The sequence below is a fragment of the Gracilinanus agilis genome, chromosome 3 (genome assembly GCF_016433145.1).
Source record: "Gracilinanus agilis isolate LMUSP501 chromosome 3, AgileGrace, whole genome shotgun sequence".
NCBI classification, from domain to species: Eukaryota; Metazoa; Chordata; class Mammalia; order Didelphimorphia; family Didelphidae; genus Gracilinanus; species Gracilinanus agilis.
Window position 1 is genome coordinate 87,592,790 of NC_058132.1, and position 17,341 is coordinate 87,610,130.

A 17,341-nucleotide genomic window follows, 5' to 3' on the forward strand; every position below is an offset into this window, starting at 1 on the left:
GACTTCAGAGAAGGTGATCCTTGGACACTGAAGAGAAACCAAATGCCAGAATTAACTGCCAGAGTTGATGGGAGCCTTGTAGAATATGCCAGTGTCAGGTTTTTTCTATATGCTTAGAGGGCTCTTCCACAATGGAAAGAATTCTGTAAAAGGGTGGTACATTGAAGATCTGACAACTCATTGCTAACCTGGGCACTTTGCAGGAGAAGTAGAATAACTGGGGAGGGTATTTTGTGTCCCAGCAGAGGAAAAGTGTGCCAAATCGAGTAATGGGAGTCAATTATAAATGCATACATATATACATATTTATCAATATATAATATATAAAGTGCTATTCATAGATACTGCACATTTTTGTATATATTGTATATAAAATGCTATCCACATGCATATATACATATGTATGCATGTCAGTGCCTATATATTATGTATACATATAAAATATTATTCAACTACAAATACATAAATATATATATATACATATATATATAGTGATAATTAGATTAAGTCTACACTGCCCATCTTTAGATTTAATCACCAAAGGTGAGAACACCTCTAATTCTGGGAGGTCCCTAACCCATGTGTGCTAGAGTGAGGGACAAATCATAATCAACTGACTGCCCCCTAGGCAGTACTATGAAAAAGTGTCTATTGTGATTGGAAATACAAATTAGATGGGAGACACAGGAAGTGATGCATAAGTGCAGAAGTGACCCCTTTAAAAAGAGGGAGTTGAATGAGTGAGAGATGTTCAGTTGAAGAGGGCATCTGGTGATGGACGTCTTTGGTTTGTGGAGGAGTTTTGGAACTCTAAGACCCTGGTGAACCTGCTTTAAATATCTTCTTTGAATTCCATGTGGTGAGTTTAAAAACAGACTGAATCTTCCTGAACTTCTCTTAAGAAACTTCTTTTAATAGACTCTGTGAATGAAGTTTTGCTTCATTCACCTCCGGGCCTCTAGCCCACTGACTCTCCACTAGCCTAGCAAAACATTGGTTTTGCTCTCTCTCTTCTATCTCTTCTACTTATCTCTTATCTCTAACTATTGTAGTTAGACCTTTAGGGGTACATTTTTCTCCCTAATACACAAAACAGAAGTAAACACATAGGGATTATTTTAAAAAGACATCTTTAATAGAATTGACTTGGGGGTAGCTTATGATGTTTCATGAAGAGAAGCTGATCTTTCACTGAACCTAAGAGAAGAGTGGATAGATTCCCTTAGATATTTTGAACTTATCTGTCAGACTTTGAAAATAACTCTTTTTTTTTAAATTTTAAACCCTTAACTTCTGTGTATTGACTTATAGTTGGAAGATTGGTAAGGGTAGGCAATGGGGTCAAGTGACTTGCCCAGGGTCACACAGCTGGGAAGTGTCTGAGGCCGGATTTGAACCTAGGACCTCCTGTCTCTAGGCCTGGCTCTCAATCCACTGAGCTACCTAACTGCCCCTGAAAATAACTCTTTTGGGATTCAGGATGCAGGAAAGTATCCCTGAAGCTGAGAAGCAGCATTTAACCTGGTTTAGGACAAAGGACTGGAAAGGGTTAGAAGGAGGAATTTCTAAAGAGTCCTGAGGTGAACAGAACCTACTTTAAAATTACTGAATGCCCAGGTGATTGGTTTAATTACCACTTATCCTTCCTTGGTTCATTTACTATTTATAGCCAAGTGTTCTCCTTAGGTCTAAGTTGCTAGATCTCTGCTGCCATCCAGAAGCATTGTCTCTTGCTCAGTTAGCACCACACTTAGAAAACACATATATACTTTAAAAGGCTTGTTGAATTGACTTCTTGCAGGACCTGAATGCAGGTAAGTTTCCCCTGATTCTCACCAGTTGGAAAGGGAAGGCAAGGACCTAGAGAAGAAGGGAGTGAAGACATAGGACAGTGCTGTTATCTAGTCTTCCTGAACCATGCAAGGGTAGGTAGACATTTACATAGTACTATGATGTATGGGGTACCAAGAAGACCTTTCTGGATGTCCAATATATTCCTCACCATGACTGAAAATCCACAATGAGTTCTAGGTTAGATCCATCCCTCTGGATTAAACATTGCCTGCTGCACTTTACTCTTTTAAAAGCCAGATTTCTGTGGGACAGACCTTGGGTCTGGTGATATATGTTAATTATTAGTTATTTATTAGTTAATTATTAGACTATTAAATGAGAAATTTCAGTAGAGTTAACACAATAAAACCGAATAGCCCAATATCAAGGATTCAGTCAGGTTAAGCCAAGTAAACAACCATTTATTAAGCACCCATTATATGTCAGATAGTGTGCCAAAAATTAGTGTTACTAGGAAAGTAAAAAACACAAAAACAATCCCTGTCCTCAAAGAATTCACAATCTAACAAGGGAGTCAAAGTACAAAAAATTTTCTGCAAACAATACCTGTATACATATAGGAAGGCTCTTTTAAAGATAATCTAGAAGGAATGACATTCACATTAAGATGCACTGGGAAAGGCTTGTTGCAAAAGATTTAATTTTAACTGTAAGTTGCAGCTGGTATGCAATTAGAGGAAGAGAGTGATTCATAAAGAGAAGAGTGAAAATTGCAAGGGGGAATGAATAGCAAGGTAAAAAGAAAAGCTCTTTATTTTGTTTAAAGATTGGGGAGACATAAATGTGTTTGGAGGTCAGAGTAAAAGGAGTAGTTGGTGGCAGTTAGGGATATTGAAGTCTCATGAGTGATGAGAAAATTGAACAGCTGAAGTTCAGAAGTAGGAGGTGAGATCAAAGGCACAGATGTAACAATTAGCACTAAGGAGAAAAAATCATCTCTTCATTATCTGACAGAGAAAAATTGTAGTCATTGAAGTCTTAGTATATACAGTTCCAAGAAAGCATGAAGAAGTCAGGGCTGAAAGTAGGGGAGGGAACTGAGAGGCTTAAGTAGGAAAGAATAAATTATTATGGTGGTTGGGTGGGTAGATGTGTGGCACAACCAGCACATTCTCTCCCATTCCTTTGCCCCTGAATTGAGGTTGAAAAATCCCAACCTAACCAAACCATGGGGCAGTATAAGGGTAATGTCTGCTTACACTTTGAATCTTAAACACTATTATTTGGGCTGCAAAAACAAATTTCACAACTTTAGAACAAGAATGAATTAAAATTAAAATCCTACCTGAGAAGAAAAAAGAAAATATTATGAAAAGAGAATAAAGGAAAAGTTAATATCTTGTGGTCCTGAAGTACCAGAAGTAAATTAGGACTTCTTGAAAAATTAGCTATTCAACTTTTATCATATTATCTTTTACTCTTTGCATGTTCCCTGATAAACCACCCCCAAATACCTAAAAGTAAGTTCTCTTTAATACTTGAAAGATTGGTTTGTTTTCAGGCAGTGGTGTAAACTCTGGGATGAAGATAACCTTGTCATCTTTTCCATGAAGAGTCCTTGGGATTTGTATATATAGGTAAACTAAGAAAAGTGAAACATGAAGAGGCTAATGAAAAAACAAAACAAAACTGAGACTGGTAGTGTTTGGTAGAATAGAGTAACAAAGTAAAAGGTACTTTTCACCACCAGACAATATCAAAGGAACTAAAATGTTTGAGGAAATAATATTTAACAGCACCACCTGTTCCGTGTCTCTATTCTCTTTTTGTGGTTGTTCTTTTCATCCTACTTCTCTCTATGACTTTTAAGGGACCTTGTGCTTTCATCTACTTCATCTGTTATACCCACTTTCCTGAGCTGTTCAGAGATTAATCACTGATCCCAAGGGAAAGTGAATTAATCATTTGTCTTCCTCTTCTCACTCGAGCTGCAAATCATAAAGATCAGAGCTTTATTCTGAAGACATGCAGCTTTATTGGAAAAAAATAAATCAGTATAACATGCATTTATTTTCTCTTTCTCCTATGATCTCAGGCTGAAGTGACCTGAGCTTAGGGTTCAGGTGTGATCTTCTGATCCTAAAATAACATGTTATTCCCATACAGGTATTGAGAAATTCTATTAATCCCTTCAGTTTTGCATATGTAGTTATGAGACCCCTGAAATTTGTTGTAACAGTCCACATTGCTCTCTTTTATGCCCATAACTCCCTACCTCTTGTGCCGTAGAGGCAGAATTAGCTTGTGAATTTTGTAAAACTTCATAGTTGAAGTCAGATTACTTGTTTCCTTTATTTTAGATAAGTCATTTAGTCTTTCTGAGTCTCAGTTTCTTCCTTTGTAAAATAAGGGTTTAAACTAAATGATATCTTAGATCCCTTCTTATTCAAAATCTATAATCCTATGGATCCCAGTAGATACTGTAAGCTTTGGGTAGATTAGAGGAATCCTGGTAGTATTTATCTTCCATCAATCTTGTAGTTAAGAAGGATGAGTAGCCTTTCTTTCTTTTCTCCCTTACTTTCTCTTAAACACTTTCTGTTATGTAAAGGTCTAGTTCTCCCTGCACTTTTAAGGTGATGTAAACAGAGGAAGGAGTGTTTAGATAATATGTCAGTTTCCTGTGTTCAATCCTTTAACGTTAACTGATGATATACAAAACTTTGGTAGTACATAACACATATCACAGAGTTCTTCCCCAGGGACAGGAGGTACAGAGCAAAACCAGTCATTTATTAAGAGTTCTAGAAACCGGGAAGATTTATTTGCCTTCAAGTTCTACTTCTGACACCTCCTGACTCAAGTCACAGAGGGTAAATCACAATCTCTCAGTGCTTTAGACAATTTTCTAAAATCTAAGCTGCAGAGAAGTTGGGAGCCTTACCTGGTAGAAGGAATTTCCACACTTGATAGTTCATTCATTAAACCACTGAAATCACAGGTCCAGTCCCTCCCCTTATCCTATTATTTGTCAGGTATTGTGTAATAAGCACTGGAAAAACAAAGTCAAAATGAACTAATCTCTGCCCTAAAGCTGCTTACATTCAAATTTAAGGGATAATATGCTGGTGTAGAGCTATACATAAAATATATTTTAAAAAATAGAGAAGGCACCTTTGGGTAGGTGGATGGAGCAACCCAGAAAAGCAACTTGTTGAACCATATCATTGAGTAAAATCATGAAGGAAATTAGGGATTCCAAGAGTAGTAGATGAGGAAGGATAGGATTTTAACTTTAGGGGACAGTTAGTGCCAAGGCACAGAGGGGAGAGGGAGTGCTGGGAAAAGGAATATTAAGAAAGCCTAGATATTTGAGGGTATGGAATGGTATAATGTTCAACAAAATTCAAAAGGTAGGATGGAGTCTGGTTGTGAAAAGCTTTAAATGTCAACTAGCGGATTATATATTGGATCACAGAAGCTAGAGTACTGAGTAGGGATTGGACATGGAAAGATCAGCACTTTAGGAAAATCATTTTGGCAACTACATGGAAGATAAGTTGGATCGAGGTGAGACTTGAATTAGTCAGTCAATTAGCATTTATAAAGCACTTTTTCCAAGCACTTTAAATGCTGGGGATACATTTCTTGCTCTTGAAGAGCTCCCAGTATAAGGTGAGAGACATTCCTCCTCTCTATGGTTTGGACTGATAAGCAAATCAATATAAATTTACTAAGTAGGAAAACTCTTAATATTCCAATGAATCTCTTGATTAACTCAGGAAATTATACACTCCTCCAGCATCATGATCCCACTCTAGAGGTTGACTTCCTTCAAAAAAGAAACACTCTTGACATTTCTAGACAGGAATTCCCCTTTTTAGGAGGCCCACACTATCTGAATAATTCATAGCAATAATATATGACTCAGTCCATCTTATTTGCTCCTCATCTCATGGATATTCTTTTCTTCCAGATCAATGGATTATATTTTCAATATTCCTTTCAACAAGGAGTGGTCCTACCCAAGAACTCTGTTCTTTCCAGACATTTGGTATCTTCAACTCAAACACAGATTTGAGAGAAAAACAACTCAGAGACAGTTCTGGATCAGAAATTCCCCTTCTTTAGAAATTCTCTAGCAGGCTGTTTCAATATCTCCAGTGATTATTGATATGTTTCCCATTCCATTGTAGCCAAGTGGAGGGGAGCAAATGTTATCACTGCTTCTTTTGGCCTGGGTCCACATACTCAGATCCTAGAAAATCAAGATGTAGGTGCTTTCTATAACCTACCACTGACCCTGCTCTTACAATCTCTTGGTCAGAGAAGTAGTCAACTCAGGAGATGGTTGGTCAGTTTCTGGTTGGCTTTGCTAATATAATGTGTTTCCCAAAGACCAAAGTCCCTTCTCATGTGTCTGGTCTCTGACATAAAGGAAAAGGGAGTTAGGGGGAAAAGTCCATTTAGCCTATTTTCCCCTATTTATAGGATCTACACTAATAGGTAGGTAATACTTAATACACAAAATCAAAGTATTCATTCCCAATACAGATATTCAATCACTAACCCTCCATGAGATGTATATAACATTAGAATTTACAATTGCCAATGATTATATCCATATGCTTCACAGAATTGGATAAGTGATGATTATTACATGCACACTGATAAATTGGAACACATTAGAAAGAAGCAAACCAAATGGTGAGGAGAAAGGAAGCTACAGAAAAAGATAAATTCAAGAAACTGCTTATGGTTACTTGGGTAAAAGAATATGAGAAGCAATATTGCACAATGGATAGAGTAATCCAGTGAGACCTGGGTTCAAGTTATGCTTCAACATACTTATTATAAGACAATGGAAAAGTCATTTAACTTTTTTTTTTGCCTTAGTCAATAGTATAGAATATTAGTTGTGAAGTACTTACCTCTTGGCAATACAAAAGGTAATTACTGTTTTATAATTTTCATGATAGCAATGAAAATGTAGTTATTGATCAAAAAAGAGACTTTATAATTCTTTTCACATATTTGAAAGCTTTTAATGAAGAAGAATTAAACTTGATCTATTGGGTCCCAGAGAGCAGAATTAAAAACATGGATAGAGATTTCAAAGATGAAAATTTAAGTTTGATATGAAGAGAAAAAAATCTTAATAATTAAAGAAGTAGAATGGGTGACCTTGGGAAACAGTGAGTACCTCCTTACTGGAAGTCTTCAAGCAAAAGATAGAAGACTACTTGCTCTGAGTTTAGTAAAGGGGTTTGCATGTAGATTATGCTTGATGACCTCAGGATTTTTCAGTCCCATGTTAATTTGTTTATGAAATGCATTTACAAATCATATGAGTATATACTTTTCTGGTTTTCTAGTCAACAGATCAGAAGAGGAAAGATTAACCTCAACTGGAAGCCTTGGAGCACTTTACTGATGTACTTTAGCCTTCATACTAATGGCCAATGGCACAATCTTCATGCCATCTCTGCTTTTTCTGATTGGGATACCTGGCCTAGAGACTGTGCAGTGCTGGATTGGAATTCCATTCTGTGCCATGTATGTCATTGCCATGGTTGGAAATTATCTGCTCCTGTTCATCATTCGATCTGAGAGCAGTCTCCACAAGCCCATGTACCTCTTCTTGGCCATGTTGGGAGTCACTGATATTGCCCTCAGTACTTGCATCCTCCCCAAGATGTTGGGCATCTTCTGGTTTCATCTGAAGGAAATCAACTTTGAGGCTTGTCTGCTGCAAATGTGGCTCATTCATACATTCCAGTCCATAGAGTCAGGCATCTTATTGGCCATGGCTCTGGACCGGTATGTGGCCATCTGTGATCCCCTCAGGCACACCACTATTTTCACCCCACAACTCCTCACTCAGATTGGGGTTGGGGTGACTTTACGGGCTGCTATCCTGGTGGCCCCATGCCTTGTGCTTATCAAATGCCGCCTGAAACATTACCGAACCACCATCATCTCCCACACTTACTGTGAGCACATGGCCATTGTAAAACTGGCTGCTGATGACATCCGGGTCAACAAGGCCTATGGTTTGTTTGTGGCCTTTACTATCCTGGGCTTTGACATTGTCTTCATTACTCTGTCCTACATTTTGATCTTCATAGCAGTGTTCCGTTTACCCCAGAAAGAGGCTCGGCTCAAAGCCTTCAACACCTGCATTGCTCACATCTTTGTTTTCCTTGAATTCTATCTCCTTGCTTTCTTCTCTTTTTTCACTCATAGGTTTGGATTCCATATCCCCCCCTATGTCCACATCCTTCTCTCTAACCTTTATCTATTGGTTCCACCTCTTCTCAACCCCATTGTCTATGGAGTCAAGACCAAGGAAATTAGGAATCGCATCATCAAAATGCTCCACNCTCTCTCTCTCTCTCTCTCTCTCTCTCTCTCTCTCTCTCCAAGGAATCTTTCATGCCACTGTTAGAATTATCTTTCTTATAAGCATATCAGCTGAAAAAAATCAATATTGTCTCCTTTCTGAATGAATGAATTTATTTTAAAATTCACTTATTAAGTGCTTGCTTACTAGGGGAATGCACTGGAATAATCTTTGGGGATACAAATAGAAAAGTAATTATATTCCTTATCTTCAGAGTAGCTCCCTGAGGATCTTGCATGTCAGTTGGGGATACCATACAGATGGAAATATTAGCTTCCAGGCAGGTGAAAATAGGGATTTTCTGGAGCCTCCTTGAACCAACTCCTAAGAGCCTTTTTGTTAAAGGGAATCAGCAAATGCTACAAATCAGGGCTTCATTTAATATTATGTTGCATAAAAATGATAGGGAAAATGTCAATGCTTAAATGAAAAAAAATGTTTAGAGTAAAAAGGGTCAATAGCACTCTCCACTCTACTATCCTAACCCAGAACTGATTTTTAAACATTTGACAACACATTCCTAGATAGAAAGGTCCCATGGTCTGCAGAATAAAGCAGTAAAGTAAATGGTAATACATATTCTTTCAAGCCATTTCCACTGATTTTAATGTTCAGACTCCTCTGCCTTATGTCTAAGAACTCCAACAACTGAATATCACCCTACACATCAAGCTATATCTCATATAACTCCATTTTATGTATTCAACAACAAAACCAAATTAGACCACTTGCTGCCCTCTGAAAACATATATAATGTTCTCATCTCAATTTCCAGACTTATCTTCTTTCATACTCTTCCATAAGCCAGTTGTAGCTGACCTTCCTTTCTTTCCTATTCAATTCCTAACCATTCTTTAAAACTTTAACTAAAAGACACTTCTTTCTGGAAGCCTTTCCTAAATACTTAAGATCATTTTCCCTTTGCTCTGACAGCACTTTCTTTGTACCTCTCCCATACCCTGATAATAGCTACCATTTATAGAAGCATTAAAGAGTTCAAAAACGTCACAACTTTTATGTCCTATGATCCTTGCACCATACTCCTAGGAGTGTGGTTCTATTATCTTCATTTTATATGAGGAAACTGAAGTTAAGAAAGATTTAGTGACTTTCCCAGGGACATAGCCAGTAAGCATCTGAGGCAGAATTTAAACTCATATCTTCCTTACTCAAGGTCCAGTGCTCTATCCATTAAACCAAATGGTTGCCTTGATTTGATGTATCTATATGATAAGATATTGTACATTATTGCTCTCTGTTGATTTATTTTTCCTCTATAGAATTAATGCTAGAAAGGTATTGCATTCACCTTACCTAAACATTGTATTTCCTTCAGTGCCTAACATTGTACATAAAATGTGCTTAATAAATGTTCACTTGTATAGAACATGTTTCACTGACTCTTCTACTCAATGTCATGTCTACACTAGGTCCCTTGCATTTGAGTTTTTGCTTTATTTTGTTGAAGCTCAGACCTGTGCCAAAACCTCCAAGTCACTAGGACAATTAACTTCACTTTCTTCACATTGGTCTGTAGATTTGGTCTCTGAGTTCCTTGACTCAGATAAGACAATTTTTGCCTGATTTTGCTGAGGTGAAGCCTGCATGAATCTTCATCACACTTCTTGGACCACTCCACCATGTCCCAAAGAAAACTATTGCCACTTCTTTCCATCTTCCCTTTTCATTCTGTCTTCTTCCCTTGGAATATAAATTTCATGAGGTCAGAGACCATCGTGTTTGCTTTTTATTTTTACCCTCATTCCATAGCACAGTTCTGTACACATAGTAAGCATTTAATAAATATTCTATAAAATTGTTTGTCTATCTGCCTGTCTTGTGTTCTAAGTCTCTGAGCTGGCTTGTTTTGCTGAGTTCTAAGAAGCATTGCCTCTTTGATCTAATTATAAAGTCTTCTCAGGCATTCCTCTCATAGCCAAATGTTTTCTTTTGCTCTATTTACCTCTTTCTTGCCTAGCCTCTCTTTGACATACTCCAGGTTTCATGGAGTATATTTTCTGTAATTTATTAAAAGGCAAAAAATAATACACAAATACATAATCCATCTAACAAAGTAGGGTAATTGGGATCACATGTAAAAATATTAGATAGAACGTATACCTCTCAAACACTGGGTCTCTGGTGAGGAAATCCAGAGGCTAATCTGACGCAGAAATTTTCATCCTCTTTCTAGAAGGCTGGAATCTGGTAATTCCAACTACTTGGTAGTTTGTTCCCATTCCTTTGCAGCTAAATTGTTAAGGGCACCTGCTATTTCTATATGCCTCTCTCATTGCTTCCTCTCAGTGAGGTTCTTGTATTCAGAGCCCAGAAAATCAGGATCTAGATATCCCACTGCTATAACCCTACTGTTGCCACCTTCTGTCAGAGAGTCAACCAGCTTTGGGATTGTTTGGTCAGTCCCCTCTTTGGCTTTGCTTCCCAAGGACCAACGTCTGCTCTTATGACTTTAGTCTCTTCATTGTGATCAGAAAATGCAAAAAGAGAGAAAAGGTTCATTTAGTTTGTTTTCTATTTTTATAGGTTTTCTACAATTGAATACTTCATACTTATAGACATAATCAATTAGTTTTTCCTCAGTCTCTGATTCTTAGTCACTAATCTTCCACTAGGAATGAATGACTTTACAAGTGTCAGTGGGCATGTCCCCATCCTTCATGGCATTTTCTGCACCCTTTTAAAGTGGGACACGTGAAAGGAATTGAACCAAGCTGGTGAAGAGACTGGAAATAAGAGCAAAAGATCAGTTCAGGAACTGTTTGTGTTTACCTACATAAGAGAAGATGAAAAGCAATCTTGCATAGATGGGATTTTTGTTTCTAATCTGGGTTTTGAAGTGTTGTGCCCCAGGGGTCCCTCCCTTCTATATTCTGGTGTGGGATTGGTCTTGAGTGAACCCAATCCCATGCTAGGGGAGGAACCGTGGCCCCTATTTCTTGGCATGGGATTGGTCTATGTAAGGACCAATTCTGCGCATGGGAGGGGCCTTTGAATCTGAAAAGATTCAGAGGAGCAGGGGCTCTAGTCAGTTTCAGCTAAGGAATTCAGGTGGTTTTGGTTTCTATTCTTTAAATAAAGTTTAAAAAAAAAGAGATCAGTCAGATAGTTTTTTCTTTTAGCTTTTTCCCATACTATCCAGATTGTACTAGAGAGCCTCTGAGCTTTCTTTTAACTCTGTGACCAATTCAATTGTGATGAACCTGTAAATTTATGAGTATAGACATTTCTGATATTCAAGTCAACTACTAATAATAGTAGGGATATATGGGTTTAAGATTTGCCCCTAATATATATTTACTATGTCACTCTAGACAAATCATTTAACCTCTCTGTGCCACAACAACACTACAAGATAAGTAGTTGAAGACTTCTTGCTTATCTTTATAAATAGGGAGAATTTCCTCTGGAGACATTTTCTCTAAAGAAATGACAGATATAGGCCCAAAAGGAAAAAAATCTGATTACTTTTTTCAACCATTTGAAACTTTATAAGAAACAGATATTGGACTTGACTTTTTGGGCCCCAGGGAGCAGAATCAGAAACAGGGATAGAGATTTCAAAGGTGCAGATTCATCTTTGACATACTTAGAAAAAAATCATAATAGTTGAGGTAGAATGGACTACCTTGAGAGATAGCAAATGTGCCTTCATGGAGGTCTTCAAGCAAAGTATAGATGACCATTTATTAGGAATATTGTGGAAGGATTGTTTGTTTACATAGAGATTGTGCTAGATGTTTTCTGGACTTTTTCAATTCTGAACCTGCTGCAGCGATATGATGAATTGGCAAATTATATGAATAACATATTTCTGGTTGTCAAGTCAACAGGTCAAAAGAAGAGAAATTAACTTGGGCAACAGCTGCATTTGGAAGCCTTGGACCTCTTAACTGATGTACTTTAGTACTACTCTAATGGGGAAAACTGGTGGGTAACATATTATCTGGGTTCAGAGAAAGGGTGAGGATAAGACAGGACAGACAGGACAGGATAAGAGACTGGGAATAACTTAACAAGTTTGGGAAACACAAATCAAGAATGGTTTTGGCAGTTGAAGGGAGTGACAGTTAGGATCTCAACTGCCTCTCAGATCCACCTAGCCAGGGAGTCTATGAAATCAACAAATAACTGAGTAATACTGGGACAAAAGGATTTATAAATACAGATTTAATAATGACTATAAGAGTTAGGGATAATGGGGAGAGGCCACACTGAACTTAATCACTAAAAGACCAACACAAGGGCTGGGATATGGGTTAGAGTCTTTGCTGCTCTAAAACAGACTCTATCACAGGCTGGAAGGGAATTGGGTCTCTCACAGAGTTTTGTCCACTTCTGCTCCTCTTGATGGTACAAGAAAATAGGTCCACAGGAAAGTAAATCCAGGAAGTTAAATCAAGGAGCTTGTCTCAGACTGGGATGTCCACCACCCCAGTCAGATCTTCTTGCTCACTTGATCTTTCACTGGCAGGTCTTCCTTCTCTGTGATAAATCCACACTCCTTGGGCTCTCCACAGGGACAGGTAAAAGCTGCCCTCTCCCTACCTCAGTCTTGACCAGAGTCCTCAAGGAAAACAGTTTCCTTCCCTTTATTCCATGGTTAGAACTCTTAGCTCTTTAGAGACAGCCTGAGTGTTGTCCTACATTAAATATATAATTTTCTAATTTCTTCCTAACACTACTAATGGCCAATGGCACAATTTTCATGCCTAATTTTTCTCTTTGGGATACCTGGCCTAAAGACTGTGCAGTGCTGGATTGAAATTCCATTATGTCATTGACACAGTTGGAAATTACCTGTTCCTGCTTATCATTTGATCTGAGATGTCTCCACATGTACTTCTTCTTGGACATGTTGGGGGCGGGGGTCACTGATATTGCCCTCAGTACTTGCATCCTCCCCAAGATGTTGGGCATCTTCTGGTTTCATCTGAAGGAAATCCACTTTGAGGCCCATTTGCTACAGATGTAGCTAATCCACACATTCCAAAATATAGAGTCAGGCATCTTACTAATGATCCTCTGAGGCAAACTACTATTTGCAACTCACAACTCTTCACTCAGATTGGGGTTGGGATGATTTTAAGGGCTGCTATCCTGATGGCCCCATGTCTTGTTTACAATGGTATTTTTTTAAACCCTTGTACTTCTGTGTATTGTCTCATAAGTGGAAGAGTGGTAAGGGTAGGCAATGGGGGTCAAGTGACTTGCCCAGGGTCACACAGCTGGGAAGTGTCTGAGGCCGGGTTTGAACCTAGGACCTCCTGTCTCTAGGCCTGACTCTCACTCCACTGAGCTACCCAGCTGCCCCCTACAATGGTATTTTGTGAAATTAGCATTTGGTGAAAAGGGAACAAACCTTCAGATATAAGCTTTGAGGTATTCCTCCACTTTTTGTGACCAATGACCATGAAAAGTAGCTTTAATCCAGTGGTTTCCAAACTTTTTTGGCCTACTACCCCCTTTCCAGAAAAAAAATATTACTTAGCCCCCTGGAAATTAATTTTTTTAAAAATTTTAATAGTAATCAATAGGAAAGATAAATGCACCCGTGGCCATCACCGCTCTCCTGGATCACTGCAACACCCACCAGGGGGTGGTGGCACCCAGTTTGGGAATCACTGCTTTAATCTAAGAACAAAATAAGTTCATCTACACTAGAAACATCTTAGCAGAGGGGAACAGCAATGATTATAATTCTAGTCTGGTGCCACTCCCTCTGGGAAGAATAGAACACTAAGCCTTGTAAAAATTAAAATAAATGTACAGCAACTTCAAATATTATATTTTTAAAAGATTTATTAATAATAACTAGAAGTAAAAGAATAACAAGATAACAAAATAAAACCATATGCCCAAGCTAATCAAAAGTTCTTGCATTCATAGCCACCTTCAAAGGAAGAGAAGAGGCCTAGACATCCAGCTCCCCTCAGTTTACCTCCTATCTATGTCAGCACGTAATGAGAGGAAGTCAGTGGGCTCCAGGGTAATATAGTTCAAAGATACAAGATTTCCAATTACACATTCCCCCCTGAGATCCCTTGAAAGATTAGTTTCTCCAATGAATCTCTTAAACATAGCCAACTTTTAAATTACAATAATTTGGGGATAAAAGGAAAAGAAAACAAAACCAACGATTGTTATATGATCTGTTTGGAATTGGCTATGATTAACCTTAGGGAAGAGGGTTTTGGGGAAGGAGAGGTTGGGGCAGGGTTATGATAAGTATTCAATGATGATGTGAACAAAAACCATTGGAGAGAAGAATTAGATGCATTCTGCCTGGTTTCAGAGGATAGAATTAGGAGCAGTAATAGAGATTACAGAGGCAAATTTCAATACAATATATAGGAAAATATTCTAACAATATGCACTGTCCCAATGCAAAATGGACTGCTTTGGGAAGTAGTAGGTTGGTACAAATGAAATAAAATTGATTAAGTGAACTCAAAGGTGTTTTCAAACATTAAGATTCTTAGATTTAATTTTGAGCCAATGCAGGAAATTAAATAAAGGTAGTAAAATCTTCATGTAAAGTTTGAAGAACAAAATGAGCAGATAATTTGTCCTCTTTGTGAGACAGTCCAAACTAAAGGAAAGGAGCTTCCTGGGAAGAGAAGCCCCACTGGTGATAGATCCTGGAGAAACTTAGAGATTTAAGGCAATAAGGGATATTTGTAAGGTAATTATGATAAAACATATCCTTAAGTATATCATCTTTCTTAGGCTACCTCCCACTTTTATATGTATATGAATATATATCTATATATGTTAATATCTATATCTATATTTATATATACAATGAGTTTGCAGCTACCTGCTCAAAGTGACTGATGCTCTCCTTATTCTCCTTAGAGAGATGACTACATGTGAGTTGAGAGCATAAATTCACCTGGATATAATGTTTAAGGGGGCAGCCAAGGGACCATGTGAGACCCTGAGAGAAAGCAAAGCACTGTCATAGCCTCTTTGGCCACTGGTTATGCATGTGTGTGCCATGTCTTCTGAAGGACAGGGAGCCATATTTCTATTTCCTTCTCTCTGACAGCATAGCCTAGTATGAAATTACAACAGTTTCAAAAATAGATTTTGGTTGAAAATTGGAAGTAATCACTGGTGGGAAAATCTATTTTGCTTGTCCTATAGGTTTTTTTTCATTCTGAAGGATGAGTCCAAAGGATAGGGCAAGAAAGACTTTTATTTAAGGGATGACATCTACTTTCTTTGGTGTTCCCAAGTTTTACTATATTGACTTTTGCATTCATCTGGCAAGACTGAAAATATGCTTCCTCCAGCCTCAGATCACTTGAAAGTGAAATGAATTGGGGAAGAGGGTGCCAGAGAATCTGGGTTCTATAGCTCATTTACAAACTACCTACTGTCCATAGGGCCTTGAAAAATTCAACTAGCTACATTAGACCTGAGTTTTATAATCTGTAAAATGGAGGGACTAGATGAATTCTAAAGTCCCTCTAAGATATAACATTTTATAATTCCTTCTGAAGTAATTAACCAGGCTGAATTAGCACAGAGGACTCCACACTGGTCTGGCTACTGTGACATAAATTTTATCCATCTCTCTCTCTTTTTTTTTTTAACTCTCTCTCACTCTTTTTCTCTCTGTTTGACTCTTTTTCTCTCTCTGGATAGCAGTGGGCCTCTCTCATCCCACTTTTGTCTCCAACTTTTCCATTCCTAGTTTGGTGGATGGAAGTATAGGAAGAAGTATTGAAGAAAAAAGGAAGAGAAAGATACAATGACGTTCTTCTGATACCTACCTTTTTTTTTTTAAATGCTTACCTCCATCTTAACATCAATATTGGTTCCAAGGCAGAAGAGTGGTAAGGGCAAGGCAATGGGGATTAGATGAATTGTTCCTGGTCACACAGCTAAGAAGTGCTTGACACCATATTTGAATGTAGGTCCTCTTATCTTTAGGCCAGTCTCTCAATCCACTGAGCCAATGTAAAGCAGGATTGATGCAAGATCTCTTGCATTTGCAAAATCACCCTAGGCAATCCTGGCAGTTAGGGGAATGGAATTTTGGCCCAGCAAGTGCCAGTCTCAAGACCTAACTGTTGGAACTGGGACAATAAATATCCCTGGAGAACCCACCTCCCGGTTCTGATTTCCTTGACCTCACCCAGACATCCAGCTACCTCCTGGACTTCCCCTTGGGACCCCGGGAGGTGTGGTTGGTGGGTTGTGGAATGTGGACAGGAATTAGTTAGGACAGCCTAGCCAGGGACACGCCTAAACCAAATCATCAACATCATTAGTCTAGCTGGTGGACCACTTAACAGCAGGGCAGTGGAAATTATCCCTGGCTGAGGGGCTGGTTCCCTCAGACTGATCCTACCTTGTGAGGTCCTCTGCCAACACTGGGCAGTCACCCTTAGCAACAGCTTCTCCAGACCCTAAACCCTCTTCCCTCAGTTTACCCTTGTGTTTAAATAAACCCTTAACCTGATACTGAAAGTTATAGTTATTGATAACATCATCCAGGGCTAAGGGGGGAAGAAAGGGAAGATAGCAACCACCTGACTTCAGTGGGATTATTGGACAGGCATCCATTTTATTCAGGAAATGAGGCAGTTTCACTTTCTGCTGGTTCTGCTTTCTCTCCAGCAGAGAGGGGCTCCTCACTCCTCACTTTAAAGGAACCTCAGACAGCAGGGAGACTGACTGGACATCTCAGCTCAGGCTCACACATCCCTGGCTATCTCAAATCAACAAATACTGTAGTTGTAGGCTCCTTGCCCCAGAAGACTCACTGGTAACCCCAGCTCTTCTAACATCAGCCTGTTTACCCTATTATTACACCAATGATCTGCCTCTGCCCATCTTTCTTTTTCACAGATCTAGTCATGTCATAATTCTGCTCAAAAACCCTCAATGACTCCCCAGTGCTTCCTGAATAAAGTTTTAAATCCTTCGTTTGACATTCAAGGTTCTCCCTAATTAGCACCTGCCTCTTCACATATCCAGAATTAGATCATTATATGCTACTCCATATACATCCTCCTCCTCCCCTAGATACTAAGCCCTGTGAAGACAAAGGTCACATTTAAGTTAAATTTGGTTTCTACTTCCACTCTATTCTGTTCAAAATTATTATCAGAG

At 38.5% G+C, this 17,341-nt stretch overlaps 1 protein-coding gene across 1 annotated transcript; it reads left to right on the forward strand.

Annotated features, from left to right (window-relative positions):
- Positions 1–7,249: 7,249 nt before the first annotated feature.
- Positions 7,250–10,685, forward strand: LOC123241111 (olfactory receptor 52A5-like). Its single transcript, XM_044668814.1, has 2 exons — positions 7,250–8,166; positions 10,574–10,685. The coding sequence occupies exons 1-2, from the start codon at positions 7,250–7,252 to the stop codon at positions 10,683–10,685; spliced, it is 1,029 nt and encodes a 342-aa protein (XP_044524749.1).
- Positions 10,686–17,341: the final 6,656 nt, after the last annotated feature.

What these genes read in the sequence shown, in the direction of transcription:
- LOC123241111 (XM_044668814.1), top strand. Translation starts at nt 7,250, where the DNA reads ATGGCCAATGGCACAATCTTCATGCCATCTCTGCTTTTTCTGATTGGG.